Source organism: Gigantopelta aegis, chromosome 3 (genome assembly GCF_016097555.1).
Source record: "Gigantopelta aegis isolate Gae_Host chromosome 3, Gae_host_genome, whole genome shotgun sequence".
In the NCBI taxonomy this organism is placed as follows: domain Eukaryota; kingdom Metazoa; phylum Mollusca; class Gastropoda; order Neomphalida; family Peltospiridae; genus Gigantopelta; species Gigantopelta aegis.
In genome coordinates, this window is record NC_054701.1 from 66,756,368 (window position 1) to 66,772,674 (window position 16,307).

The 16,307-nt window shown below is 38.1% G+C and overlaps 1 protein-coding gene across 1 annotated transcript in view; it reads left to right on the forward strand.

The window, feature by feature from the left end:
- Nucleotides 1–3,204: 3,204 nt before the first annotated feature.
- Nucleotides 3,205–16,307, forward strand: part of LOC121368612 (pre-mRNA-processing-splicing factor 8) — a 44,707-nt gene continuing 31,604 nt past the window's right edge. Inside the window, exons 1-9 of the mRNA XM_041493351.1 lie at nt 3,205–3,307; nt 5,858–6,079; nt 6,824–6,992; nt 7,992–8,156; nt 9,701–9,916; nt 13,648–13,860; nt 14,360–14,485; nt 15,341–15,446; nt 15,954–16,144. Coding sequence (XP_041349285.1) covers nt 5,890–6,079; nt 6,824–6,992; nt 7,992–8,156; nt 9,701–9,916; nt 13,648–13,860; nt 14,360–14,485; nt 15,341–15,446; nt 15,954–16,144 — 1,376 coding nt within the window. The 5' untranslated portion in view covers nt 3,205–3,307; nt 5,858–5,889. The remainder of the gene's footprint in view (nt 3,308–5,857; nt 6,080–6,823; nt 6,993–7,991; nt 8,157–9,700; nt 9,917–13,647; nt 13,861–14,359; nt 14,486–15,340; nt 15,447–15,953; nt 16,145–16,307) is intronic.

The window sequence follows — 16,307 nt, forward strand, 5'->3', positions numbered from 1 at the left end:
TTCCACTGTACCAAATCAATTCCTATTGCCGATACAGTTAACGTTTAATAGGGGTCATTCACATTTTACATAACACTCAAAGGGTGGGCGCAGGTACAAACGTTAGTAAGCGTTGCAGGGGTTAAAAGGGTGTACTGGATTTACGTAGAGCACTTTTTTGTTTTTACTCACGTTTTTGTTTCATAAACGCTCTGTTACTCCGACACTCAGAACTAGTCATAATTTATATGTTACATAGATGCTGACTGGCTCCTTCATGTTGTGTGTGTATTAGTGATTAATATGTGAAATATTTGTTATCAGTGAACTGGCAAATTATCCACGGGCGTAGGAAGGTTCCAAAAGGTGGGGGCACGCGCGCGTACACACACACACACACACACACACACACACACACACACACACACACACAGGCTACATATATATACATATATATATATATATATATATATATATATATATATATATATATATATATATATATATATATATAAACCATTAAGTGCATGTATGGGTAAAAAGAGCATAACTTGTAAAATTATTACGGAATACAATGCAGTCTTTATTTCTCTCTATAATGTGAATAATAATAAGACCATGGCACATTTTAAAACGTGTGGAAAGGTAAGTAAGGACATTTATACAATCAATAATTTATATTGTCAACAATAGCAAAACAAAGACAAGTGTATAATTTATTTATTGGAATAGTCAATGTTACAGTTAGATTACTACCAATCAATCAAAGTCATAGCTGTATTTACTCTGTAAATATTTCACGGTGCGCCTCAAACCCGAAACGTTCTTCTTTGCAACCTACGAAAACTGCCATTTTAAAACATATTTTGTACAAAATAAAATAATTACATTTTTAAATATATATATAAATGCGCATACTACGGCTTTTGATATACCAGTCGTGGTGCACTGGCTGGAACGACCAATAGCCCAATGAGCCTACCGACGGGGATCGAATATCCGAATCGGGAGCTTTACCACTGGACTAGGCCTACATCCCGCCCCTTTTAAAGAACGATTTCATCGCCTAGTCCCTAGAACATATCCCTCATGTATTGTTGAGAAACGTAAAATATATATATTGGGGGTTTTATTATTATTTTATTTTGCATAGTATATAATAATAATAGATTTTTATTTCAGATCAGTGATCCATAGAACATAATTAAACATCACATACAAAACTGATTACATAATAAACAGTAGCTTGTGTCAGCGATTTACACATGGTTGTATGCCCGTATACAAGCATGGCACTGAAACAAACTGACAAAAGAACAAATCATTTATTGGACGCATACTGGAGGTGTTCCGCGGAGAGGCCATCATTCCCTGCTGATGTCCCACTGTTACATATGGTGGGCGGTGGGACATGTAGATGATCCTGAACAGAGGAGCCGGCCAAGGCCGGCTCTTGTGCCCAGGACAGGCGTGCGTTACAACAGCTTGCTCTGAATGTGTACGTAAAGCCCTATGACCTGACCTGACCTGACCTGGCCTGTAGATGACCAGATGTATTGCAGTTTGGAGTTTTACAAGAAATTGTATTATTAGGAATATGAATTTGAGACGAGGAAATATCCGACTCGGCTCTATAGATACGTTTTTATATCATCATCAGTAACTTTTGACCAGTTTACAGACGTTATTGGCAGTATGTTATTTTTGGCCATATTGCATTTGGTATGATGCGCGGTCGGTCTGGGATCGATCCCCGTCGGGATATTTCTCGCTCTAGCCAGTGCACCACGACTGGTGTATCAAATGCCGTGGTATGTATTATCCTGTCTGTGAGATGGTGCATATAAAAGATCCCTTGCTGCTAATCGAAAATAGTAGCCCATGAAGTGGCGACAGCGGGTTTCCTCTCTCAATATCTGTCTGACGCCATATAACCGGAAATAAAATGTGTTGAATGCGTCGTTAAATAAAACATTTCCTTCCTTTTATTGCATTTGGTCAAACCGTTCACACTGATGGTGAATTGTAGTGGCAGGTGATCCCATGGCGCAATGTCATGTAATATATTCATATTATTTATTGCATTGTGTCCAGCCGTAGTAGCCAAACTGTGGTTTAACCATGACGTTGTCGCATGCGCCTCAATAATATATGTGTACGTGTCTATGTTTAAAAGAACAGCATCCGGTATTATATACATGCATGTTCTGAACACATATTGTATAATTCAGCAACAAACATTGACTGCCGCTTAATATTGGCATTCCAATGCCCGACTAGGCACCTATGTACACATTTGGAGTGTTGGATTCCTCTGATATGGCATGCAGTTTTTCAAAGTACGAGACGTAATCCTTCCAATTTTCAGGCGAATCAATCGGTAGGCCTAAGTAAACACACAAGATATAAGCATAAAAGAGCACTTGCTACTGATCGAAAAAATAGAAGGTTCCAGTAAGTGCTATAATTCGGGAAACTAAGTCAAAATTATTCCAATAGCTCCTCGGGTTTTTTTGTGGGTTTTTTTCGATAAATCGTTCCAAATCATACGCCAAATTACCTTATGAAAACTACGCCGTGATATGTGCTATCCTGTCTATGGGATGGTGTATATAAAAGATCCCTTGCTGCTAATCGAAAAGATTTGCCCATGAAGTGGCGACAACGGGTTTCCTCCCTCAATATCTGCGTGGTTCTTAGCCATATATACGACACCATATAACCGTAAATGAAATGTGTTGAGTGCGTCGTTAAATAAAACATTTCCTTAATCCTACGGGACATTCAAAATTCTGTAGCATCACAAATGTTTGTGCTCTCTTGCACTTCAACTTGCCAGCCCGGGCGGACCCTCCCCCCACCCACCCCAAATCCTTTCCTGTCTTGGACGAACGAGCCGGCGTAAGTCGATACATGTGCCCATGACAGGCGTGCGCTACAACAGCGTGCTATGAATGTGCACGTTAATTCCTACGACGACCCAACCTTACCTAATGGGGAAAATGTAGCAGGTTTCCTCTCTAAGATTATATATCAAAATTACCAAATGTATGACATCAAACAGCCGATGATTAATAAATCAGTGTGATCAAGTGGTGTCGTCAAATAAAACAAACTTTAACTTTAACGTTATTTAAAATATTTAATTTTTACCTTGTTTGAAATTAGGATCTATGCGTTTCGCCAAAAAAAATATGTTATTACTTTTTTAATGTTCCAGTCGGGTTCCGGTCACGTGACAAACGTAGCAAACACGTTCTCCATTTTGTATTTTGATCGTTTGATCTGATGTTTATTTCTTTGTAGCAGAGAACGTTTATATTTTAAGGTAGTACTAGTTTTCCGGTTTTTATAATGCGGTAAAATATTTATATGCTTGTTTGTTATGTTGGCACTTGAGCATGCAATTTTATATCCATGCATTATCACGGTGAAAAATAACGCGGGGCCGCATGCTAAAGAGTCGAGTTACTTTAAAGTTACAAAGTTTGTTTTTAAAAACACCACTAGAGAGCATTGATTAAATAATCATGATTGGCTATTTGATGTCAAACTTTTGGTAATGCAGACATATACTTTAGAGACAAACTGCTACATTTTTTCTATTAGCAGCAAAAGATTCATTTACCCCATTATGATTATCTGTTTATTTTGTGTCACTGTCAGTGTCAGGGTTACGGTATGAAACTTCAAACTTCAACTCTACTGCCTTGCTTATTTGCTGACTAGTGCGAAGGGACGTAGAAAGGGTGGTTCTTTATATGCCCTAACAGGCTTCGTTGGCGTCGTGGTTAGGCCATCGGTCTACAGGCTGGTAGGTACTGGGTTCGGATTCCAGTTGAGGCATGGAATATTTCATCCAGATACCGACTCCAAACCCTGAATGAGTGCTCCGCAAGGCTCAATGGGTAGGTGTAAACCACTTGCACCGACCATTGATCCATAACTGGTTCAACAAAGGCCATGGTTTGTGCTATCCTGCCTGTGGGAAGTGCAAATAAAAGATCCCTTGCTGTCAGTCGTAAAAGAGTAGCCTATGTGGCGACAGCAGGTTTCCTCTAAAAACAGTGTCAGTATGACCATATGTTTGACGTCCAATAGCCGATGATAAGATAAAAAATCAATGTGCTCTAGTGGCGTCTTTAAATAAAACAAACTTTACTTTACTTCTTTCGATTTAACAACTCTGACCGTATAAGAAATAAGTAGACACACTCTGAATCCACACTTAAGTATCGTCCGTGGACCAGTTCTGGTGATGGACCTGTTTCGGTGGTTGCGTCCTTTGTGATCTCAGTATGTAAAATGTACATTAAAAAGCATCTGTTCTTTAACCTGTCTCATGCAAATTAATATGTGACAGGGCTCAAAACTACAAACATTTATAGAGGCCGAAACGTCTGTGGCTGAAATGTGTCGAAAGCTTATGATTTAATAGTAACAAAAATAAATAATTTTATAAACAGTATTTAAAATCATTATCAGTAAAGTTTTTCCAGAACAGTATATTTTCACTGCTGATTGAATGTGTAGGTCCATTCAACCTGTCTCAAGTATTTAGTAGTTCAGGTTGACAGCCAGAATTACATCCTCATCCAGTTGTGAAAAATTTGCTGATAGCTGCTACAAGCACCAGTTGGTTCATAGTTGATGTCCAATTTCCCCCTCCTGCATCAGCTTGCATTGAACTGACCATAGTGATGCCTCTTTGTACAGGCTAGATATCATTTTGTATGTACCAAGCTGCTGATTGCCAGCATTCATATTCATCCTGTGGTGCTAAACAGAGATCGTACTGTTAAATATTTCATCTATATGAAAATATGGGCCATACATGCATTTTCGTACCAGTTGAAGTAGGCTGTGACCCCCAATAACTACATGCCTGAGATGGAACTAAATCATAACTGTACATACCCTAATTATAATTGTTTAAATTCATTTAATAAGATAATATAGATCTGCATAATTATTATTGTAACTGTTTTTGAGAAAATATACACATAACACCTTTACCTTCGACGTAGGTTATTTGTTCTTACCACAAAGGTACTTTGAAATAGTCTGTTGGACATCCACTGACTCTTCATATACACAACCAGATTGTTTAGTGTTCCTTCATGTGCCTTATGCTTCATCTGCCGGAATATCGGTCTGATATGTGAAGCTGGCATGAATGGCAGTGCCATCAATTTCATTATAAACTTAAACATGAAATCATTTGTACACTATATGCTCTCTGCAAAATAAAATAAAATAAAATAGAGTTAAAATGTGTGATGTGTGATATTGCTGACATGTTAATTTATACATATTAAAAACAATTACATATTTAAAAAATGTGAATATTAACAAAATACATAATTGGGGTTATAAATTTAGCAACTTCAAACCGGCCTCGGTGGCGTCGTGGTAGGCCATCAGTCTACAGGCTGGTAGGTACTGGGTTTGGATCCCAGTCGAGGTATGGGATTTTTAATCCAGATGCCGACTCCAAACCCTGAGTGAGTGCTCCGCAAGGCTCAATGGGTAGGTGTAAACCACTTGCACCGACCATTGATCCATAACTGGTTCAACAAAGGCCATGGTTTGTGCTAGCCTGCCTGTGGGAAGCGCAAATAAAAGATCCCTTGCTGCTAATCGGAAGAGTAGCCCATGTAGTGGCGACAGTGGGTTTCCTTTCAAAATCTGTGTGGTCCTTAACCATATGTCTGACGCCATATAACCGTAAATAAAATGTGTTGAGTGTGTCGATAAATAAAACATTTCTTTCTTTTCTTTAGCAACTTCAATGCTTAATGCTTATTGAATAAATTAAAAAGACAGGCTATTCTTGATTTAAAGTAAATTACATTTTTTATTGATTTTTTTTTTGCAGAGTGATCAAGAAAGACTTGGCCATCCCTAGTGATGGCTTTTCCATACACAGTGATTGGCCCTGGGGGTCAGCCGTTTATCATCGGCCAGGTGCCTGTCATCCAGCAGGCTGTAATTCCCACCATTCAGGCACAGGCACTACCGCAACAGCCACCACCACAACCTGTTCCTCAGCAGCCCAAAGTTCCAGATTACATGTCGGAAGAGAAGCTCCAAGATAAAGGTGCACCTTTTATATAATTTATTGTCTCGCATAAAAATTTACAACATTAAAAGGTGAGATGTGTATTACTTTTCTGATGGCAGCAACAGCATCAACTTTTACGTTAGTTTCGCATTTAGATCCATTTCTCACAAACATAAGTCCTAGATTGTTGGTTTATAGAACTTTGCATCTATATGGATGTTCATCATGGTGCCCAGAACAAGTTTATGGTAGGTGAGACCTTTAATTTCATGACTTTCTTGTTATTAATAGACAGGTTTGGCAATGCATTTTACATTAAACTACACGTCTTCGAATAAGAATTAACTAGGTCTATCTGTAATGTAAAATATATTGTGGATAGATGGAACTAGTTACGTTTCAGTTGTGATGTGTTGTCTAAATAATGATGGATACATTAGTTTTGTATTGTGTGTTTTTGCAAAGGATTTTTTGGTTGTGTTATTTATATTGATGAAGTGGAACACTTTGGTTGGACATTTGATGGTGATTTGAAATCATTATTAAATTAAACAAAACACTGAGGTGTGCATGATATTGTTAGTAATGTAATTTATACATAAATCAGTTACAATGTTACAGTATGAAGTGGTAAAACATTTTAGTCATACAGGTATTCAAATAATTCAAGTACACCAGTAAATTAACTGACAAGAAAGAAGTTGGTAACTAGTCCGTTGGTTAAACAGAGTTATGTAAAATACAAGTGTGTCAATGGTTGTGTTTGATGGTATTTTGCAGCAAGAAAATGGCAACAGCTACAATCGAAACGTTATGCTGAGAAGCGCAAGTTTGGTTTTGTTGATGCTCAGAAAGAGGACATGCCACCGGAGCATGTGCGGAAAATCATTCGTGACCATGGTGACATGACTAACAGAAAGTTCCGTCATGACAAGAGAGTCTATCTTGGGTTTGTACTTTAATTTATATTAAAAGGAGGAAATAGTGTGAAAGATTATCTTTGAAGTCTCATTGATTCTGTTAAATTTTAGAACAAAATTCTAAAACACTGTTATATTGCATAACAATTTTATTTTACTATTATGGCAGCACCTTTCTCATTGACACTGTTGTCTCAGTTTGGTGCATATGCATTTCGTGGTGTTTTTTTTTTAGTCCCCTGCCAGTCCAACTGGAGTGGACTATAGGTTTTATCTCCGTCTGTCCCACTTATAGTTTTCTGGATGTTTATTTTTTTTTAGAATGCCTTGAGATATTGAGCTGAAAGTTTGTGTATAGCTTTAACATGTACTGTTACAGATCAAGTTTAATTTTCATGGCGACGTATCCATTTTTGATGAGTTATGACCCTTGAACGTAAAAGATATAAAATTCTTTTTTTCCGGACTTTTGTTTTACAATGCCTGGAGATATTGAGATGAAATTTTATATTTAACTTTATCATGTACTGTTGCTAATCAAGTTTTACTATTATGGTGATTACAACAAAATTCCAAAACATTGTTATATTGCATACAACAAAATTCTAAAACATTGTTATATTGCATAACAATTTTATTTTACTATTATGGCAGGACCTTTCTCATTAAGTCTTTGCCAGGAAAGGCGAGTGATCACTCCCGCTTCCCTCCACACTCGCCTGGAAGGTTTTAGGAGAGTGGCAAACTGATCGCCTCTCACTAAAATATTTAATGCATTTTATTTGATACATCATGTGATTGCTCGCCTAGAACAATTTCAGGAGAGTCATCTTCAGCTCGGCTTGATTTTGCTGGTGGCGAGGACTGTCATTAACACTATTGTCTCAGTTTACTGCATATGCATTTCATGGTGTGGCCCTTGAATTTAGGAGATAGCGAAAAATTGTTGGGTCTGATAGAGGGGACATGTATTGCTTTAGCAGTACACTCAGAATGCTTGTTTAGTATTTAATTACTGCATGTTTCAGAGCACTGAAGTACATGCCCCATGCCGTAATGAAGCTGATGGAAAACATGCCAATGCCGTGGGAGCAGATTCGTGATGTCAGTGTGTTGTATCACATCACTGGAGCCATCACATTTGTCAATGAAATACCCTGGGTCATAGAACCAGTCTACATTGCTCAGTGGGGGTAAGTGATGTTCATATTGTTTATTTATAATTTATACAAATTTTTGTGATAAATCTCATTACAGTGATTTATACAAATTTATTACATACCTATTCAATCTTACTATAGTGATAAAAACATTTTCAAACCATGTGATAAATTTATTTTGTGTCGCACATATGTGCGATCTGGACTGGAACTTTTAAATGGGGAATTCCCCTTATCTTTTTACTGCAGTTGGCGCCTTTTATTCACTGACATCACATATGATCGACAAATGACGTCACATCGTATTTGAAACATTATATACGGCTGTCACAGAGTATGATTCTTAACTTTAAGTGAATCCATGAAATGAGTTTTGATAATAGATTTAACAAAGTGTTGTTATGATGTTAAATTAAAAAACGTTTTTGAAAAACATAAAAGAAGGTATGTAATAAATACAGAATTTCACATACGTTGTTTTCGCTTCCTATTTATTGCACTCGTTTATTTTGCAAAAGAACATACCACTCAACCGCTACACGGTCTCATGGTATATATTCTTACGCAAAATAAATTTGTGCAATAAATAGGAAGCAAAAACAACGTATGTGAAGTTCTGTATATGTATTAGATCATTTGCTTTATTGTGTTAATAGATGTGTGTGTTTTCATTGAATTTTCAGTGTATAAATATTCCTAAATTTTCTCTTATAAAAAAGGATTACTTGGCATAGCAAGGCTTTAGATTGCACCAAAGCTAAGGCAATAAATGTACTTCTCAAAATAAATAAACCCAAAATAAACATGCTCAAATTAAGTATAAACATGATGACTTCAAGATTGCACATCAAAACCACTGAAATATTATAATTGAATTAGATTAAAATAACTTCAAATGCATAATATTATTGTGGTAAAAAAAACTCCAGAACAGACCAAAAACAACTTGTGCCTAAATGAGTGAGATCTTAAGCCCTGAATATGGTGATATATGTATTATCTAAACCCTGAATATTGTGATGTATTTATTATTATGATGTTTGAGACGTACCATCAAAGATGATGAACCATTTTGCACACTTTACTATAAATGATTTCACATAACATTATTTATAGATATTTTTTAGATATATACCTCTCTGCAATAACATTTTGCATTTTCTAATTGATACAAATCATTTTCTAATACAGTTGCTCTAATATCACAGCACATTATGCTAATAGCACTACAGTTTGGATTCTTGAAAATTATCAGGGCTTCACTAGTCCACTAGTCATGAGATCAGTAATTTTAAAAATTTACTAGCCGTGATTAAACATTCACTAGCCCTACTTTACTTTAAGTTATGCAATTTTACTAAATAATAATAATAATCACATATTTCGCATAAAGAGGGAGATATAGCTTAAAAACACCAACACTAACAATTTTTACTAGCCATCGGGCATGGCAATAGTAGTTTAGCCCAACACTGAATATCACTAGCCATGGGAGTGGGACTACCATAATCTAGAAGTTCCTGATTATATATATTTAAGATAACTGATCCCTGTACGTTGTTTTAATCTTTGTGAAGGACGATGTGGATCATGATGAGACGAGAGAAGCGTGATCGTCGTCACTTCAAGAGGATGAGGTTCCCCCCGTTCGATGACGAGGAACCACCGCTGGACTACGCCGACAATGTGCTGGATGTTGAGCCGCTGGAAGCCATTCAGATGGAGCTCGATGTGGAGGAAGACAAGGCTGTAGCGGAGTGGTTCTATGACCACAAGCCTTTGGTGGACTCCAAGTTAGTTTAACATCTCGTTTAAATCCAGGGGTGTAGAAATGAAAAATATTTCACTAGCCTGCATGACCAGAACCAACTAAAATTAACTAGACCACCAGACTTTCTATTAGTCTGTCAGCCTATAGAATACATTATTGTTTAACAATATTATAATATACTCTTGTCTTCACTCAAATGATTTTTTAACTCGTCCGTCAGAATTTTTACTCTCATTTGGTGATCGGGTGAGTACTTTCTGCAGCCCTGAAATCATTCTACGATCACAAGCCTTAGGTGGACTCTAAAGTTAGTGAAATAGAACATCTCTAGTTTAAATCATTCTACGACCACAAAGCCTTTGGTGGACTCCCAAGTTAGTACAAAATAATAATAAAAAATAGTATAAATCAGTGTGTGGGATTGTCCTTTTTATACACCCATCTAAGATAGGTCGTATTATGTATGACGTTGTCTGTCCGTCTGTTAACTTTTTCTTGTCCAGACCATATCTTGCATACAGGACCATCAAACCTCACATGTAGGAGTAACTTGGAATGACGGTGTGTTGCGTACTATTACTAGGTCACTTTGACCTAATTTTCTCTGTCTACTGCACATGGCAATAAATCGTTGTCTGTACCATATCTTGCATACAGATGCATATAGGACCATTACACCTCACATGTAGGGACAACTTGGGATAGTGGTGTGTCGCATACTATTACTAGGTCACTGTGACCTACTTTTCACCATCTTCATAAATCAAGGCTAATATTCATTCCTCGTATTCAGCCTTGATACATGTAGTCAAGATTACTGATGTCCACTATAGCGCCCTCTATTGGAAGAAAATTTGTAACACCGATTATGTCCCTTACACGATGACATCGCTGACCAATCACAGCATCGGTAACATGTGACAATCTTGAAAGCAATATAAAAAATTAACCGACAAACACAACACGTTTCCACGGACGCTGACGCTGCCATCTTTGTTTACAATAACGAGGGAATCTATAAGGAGCGTTGCGATTCGTTGCATTCAGATCTCATCGCATCCAATGAAATTTAAGCATTTTGTGGCATGATTTCTTGACGACATGTATCAAGGCTGAATACGAGGAACGAATATTAGCCTTGATTTATGAAGATGACTTTTCACAGTCTACTGCACATAACAGTAAATCCGTGTCCAAATCATATCGCATACAGGACCATCAAACCACATGTAGGAACAACTTGGAATGGTGGTTATTAATAGAGATATGGTTTTCCATCAAACTCCTGATGGGCGTATCATGTACCTCACCAGTACTCCTTGTTTGTCTTGCCTTGATGAAGTACAGAGGTGAGATAGGGGTATTGTGGTGGCAACAGCATTCAAGTTTGGCGTTTAAATTGGGGTTCCCACAAACTATACGTCCTGGGTTGGTGAAAGTTGGTTTTTAGTTCACCTATGAATGCAGTGCATCGAACACATTTATGGTAGGTGAGACATTTAATTTCACAGGATTCCTGTTTTTAAAAAAATTATGCCATAATGAAAACTACTGATGAAGGGATGTGTATAATATTGATCCCAGATGAAGATTAAATCTCAACCTGGGGAGGTTTTTTTTCAGGTTTTGATCTGATTTCAGCTTTTTTGCATAAAATGATCATTACAAAACAGGCTGGGTTTGAATTGAAATGCTGTCGGCTGAACATGATCTACATTGGTTATTCTAATTTCAGTAGAATTTAATGCCTAGTCGTTGAATGCATGTCAGTGGTTATGTTTACATCACCATTAATGGTGTACATATGTTCTACTATAGGTTAAATAGTATGACTTTTGCACTCATTTTGTGAATAAATGTTAAATTTTCTCTCATTTGTCAGGTCAAAAAAATATTAATTTTGTAACCATTTGTAATACAAATTTTCTGAAATTTGTAATGTTTAATAATATACTCTTCAAAAAAAGAAACGCAAAAGGGTACAAATGGGTTATATCTCCGATTTTATGTTTCCTACCGGTTCATGCTTTGTGAATATAAGGTCATTGCATGTCCCAAACACATTCCCACGGTTACATTCGATAAAACGCAGCTACTGTACAATAAAGTTCCAAAATGTGAATATTCGCAAAAACGCAGCCACGTGCAAACCATGTCACCACTGCACATGCGTTGTCTGCACGTGCAACATGAACACGGACAGTATAAAAGTGCAGGGTGTTCGCTTGCCTGGCCTCTGTATCTGGCCGACAGTTGACAATCCAGGACATGCCACGTCTCAGTGAACCGCAGAGAAACAATGCCATCGGCCGACTAGACGCAGGCGAATCCAGAACGGCCGTTGCCAGGGCATTCCATGTGTCCCCAAGCACCATCTCCAGACTGTGGGACCGTTACCAGCAACATGGATCAACACGTGACCTCCCTAGATCCGGTCGACCACGGGTCACTACCCCCGGGCAGGACCGCTACATCCGGGTACGCCACCTTCGGGAACGATTGACTACTGCCACCTCCACAGCCGCAGAAATACCAGGTTTGTGCAGGATATCCGACCAGACCGTACGGAACCGCCTACGTGAGGTAGGAATTCGTGCCAGACGTCCAGTTCGAGGTGTCATCTTAACACCACAACACCGTCGACTCCGACTGCAGTGGTGCCAGATTCATCGACAATGGCCTCAACTGCGATGGAGACAGGTGTGGTTCAGTGACGAGTCCCGATTTCTGCTCCGACATCATGATGGAAGATGTCGCGTGTATAGGCGTCGTGGTGAACGTTATGCGGAAAACTGCGTGCAGGGAAGTGGACAGATTCGGCGGGGGTAGTGTCATGGTGTGGGCAGCCATCTCACACACTGGCAGAACTGACCTGGTCCACGTGCAGGGCAACCTGAATGCACAGGGCTACATTGACCAGATCCTCCGGCCACACATCGTTCCAGTTATGGCCAACGCCAACGCAGTGTTCCAACATGACAAGGCCAGGCCTCACACAGCACGTCTCACAACGGCTTTCCTACAGAACAACAACATTAATGTCCTTCCTTGGCCATCGATATCACCGGATTTGAACCCAATTGAGCATCTATGGGACGAGTTGGACCGACGCCTCCGACAGCGACAACCACAGCCCCAGACCCTGCCCGAGCTGGCAGCAGCCTTGCAGGCCGAGTGGGCCACCATCCCCCGGGACGTCATCCGTACTCTGGTTGCTTCAATGGGCAGGCGGTGCCAGGCAGTTGTCAACACACGCGGAGGCCACACCCGGTATTGACTCCAGATGACCTTGACCTTTGTGGTGTGTCCTATCACTTACTCACAATGGACTAGAGTGAATTGTGAACAATCCTGCAACATTTGGTAATTATCGGACTCACCATTCAATAATTAAATCAATTCTCCAAATGTTACGACAATGTGGTTTTGCGTTTCTTCTTTTGAAGAGTATATGAATTACAATCTCATTTGTTATGTGTTTGCAGGGTTTCTTGCCAGAGGGTAAAACGGGTATGGCGCCATACCCAAATGCTTTTAAAGATTACTCTTATCATTATTGTATGATTTTCTTAACCATAACCCTAATTTTAACTCATTTTCTTTCTAGGGGAGGCCCCCATACCCTCTGTTGACTGTGGTTGCATAGCGCCATACCCAAAATTTTCTTTCTAACAGAAACACTGGTTTTTTTGGGGGTTTTTGTGTTAATTAATGCAAATGAATTGCTTAATTTGTTTATTTAAATTTTTCTAGACACGTGAATGGGACAACATATCGAAAGTGGAACCTGAGTTTGCCAGTCATGTCCATCCTGTACCGCCTGGCGAACCAGCTGCTTACGGACCTGGTCGATGAGAACTACTTCTACCTGTTTGACCTCAAGTCATTCTTCACAGCCAAGGCCCTCAACCTGGCTATCCCAGGAGGACCCAAGTTTGAACCACTCGTCAAGGATCATGGAATGCAGTAAGTCCTTTCTCACTGGTTTGCTCAGGTGCTAGCCCATTGGGCTATTTCTCATTTCCAGTCAGTGCATCACAACTGGTATATCAAAGGCTGTGGTATGTGCTGTCCTATTTGTGGGGGAAGTGCATATGAAAGATCCCTTACTGCTAAAGCAAAAATATAGCAGATTTCAACTCAAAGACTACGATTCAATTTATCAAATGTTTAACATCCAATAGCCGATGATTAATAAATCAATGTCGTTAAAAAACCTAAAACTTTTAAAATTTTACTCAGTTGCTAATTATATACAAATAATATAAATTGGTGATGCTGTAGTCTGGAACTGTAGCATAGGTGTTTGTGTATAACACCATAATTTAATGAATTATTTTCCACTGATGATTAATGTGAATTTATTGTTATTCCTCATTGACATAGGTCGTTAAACATTCATTCTTTCATTGACTTAGGATTTCTATTATTTCCTTCTGCTAAACATATGTTGTTCTTACTGCAGAGATGAAGACTGGAATGAATTCAATGACATCAACAAGATCATCATTCGACAGCCAGTGCGCACAGAGTACCGCATCGCTTTCCCGTATCTATACAACAACCTGCCATTCCAGGTCCATCTCTCGTGGTAAATATACACTGGCCTTCTACTATCACCAGACCTTATTTTCAGTTGCTGTATGCTTGCTTAAACCAGGCTGTAAATTTAACATGATTCTGTGCTTCACAAATATCACAGATTTTGGATCAGATGCGTAAGATTTTAAGACAGAATACCAAAATATCTATATTAAATTGTTTATGGTTCTGGTTGAATTTTAAACAAAATTCTCAAATTCAATGCCTGCTAAACCATGATGCAGGTATGTGTCAAGATAAAATGTTTTTTTAATGTTTTCAAACCAGCTTTTTATGCATATCTTTAAGAATGATTTCATTTTTTTTTTTACTTTGATGTTAAACAAATTTTTGTGTAGTTACTGCTGGCTTTTCTAATCAAAACTAGCATGTAGAAATTACATTAGTAGCTATGTTTTATTCTAATAATGGTTTCGTGGTTGTATATGATTTAGATTTTGTATTTTTATTTATATGTTTTGCTTTGATATTGGGGGAAGTGGGTGTTTTGATTAGGGATGTGGATTTACAGATTTGTATGTGGTTTCAGGTCTCTTTTCATAAAATAGTTCTTACAAAGTAGGCTGTATTGTTCAAAATTACTGTATTTAAGTATGGTATAGCTTTTCATATTTGTAATGATTTATGTTTAAATTGCTATCATGTCCCGGATTGAGAATGATGGCTTTTCTGTATTATATGCGTTTCATTAGTAGCGTATTTGTATTATGCACATGTGTATTATTTCAAAAAATTGTTTTAAGGAATGAATAATAAAAAGACTTGGCAATCGTGTGATGTACAAATTATTACCATATAAAAGTTTAAAAATTTGTTCTAAGCCTGAATATTACTATTTGTGCAGGTATCATACTCCCAATGTGGTGTTCATCAAGACAGAGGACCCCGACCTGCCAGCATTCTACTTTGATCCCCTGATCAATCCCATCTCACACAGACACGCTGTCAAGGTGACATACCCAGCACTGATACTCTGACTCTGTAATCTACCCCATTGTGCAGTGCACTTTCTGTTTCATGTTTTATACTCAGCGTGCATACATTGATCTTGTAATTAATATCATATTATAACACACATGCTGGCAATGTTTATAGTATTCAAACCCCTTTTCAGAGTCATAGTATTGTCAGTGTTTAAAATTAATTGCCATAACCTGAATAGTAAATATAATAATAATACTAATTTAGTAAATTAATTACTAATTGACAAACTGATTTTCCAAACTGATGGGATAGAGCAGAGCAACATGTTTTGAAAAGATTTAAATAGTAATGATAAACACAGTCTCAATGCATTTATTACACCAGTTGATATTACATTGATATCAATAGTCATGATAGATAAATAACGTTTGTGAAAGGTAAATTTTACATTTGTTTGTGAAAAGCAAGGCAGCAATTGTCTGTTGGAATTAAAACTCCTAGATTTTTACGATTGAATTTGTTTCATGTTTCAGGGTCAGGAGCCACTCCCCGATGACGACGAGGAGTTTGAGCTTCCCGACTATGTACAGCCCTTTCTACAGGACACGCCTCTGTACACAGACAACACGGCTAACGGCATTGCCCTCCTGTGGGCACCACGCCCCTTCAATCTGCGATCTGGCCGCAGTCGCAGAGCAATGGACGTTCCGCTGGTCAAGTCATGGTCAGTAGTCTTGGTACCTGTGCTTCATTCCAGTCACATTTCGCATTAAACATTTATACTTTTAAATATAGCTTGTTTTGATGGTGTTTTTTCTGTTGGAGATTTTTTTGATTAAATGTTTTCTTTATTGCTATCATTTCATTTTGGAAAACTTGCCTATTTT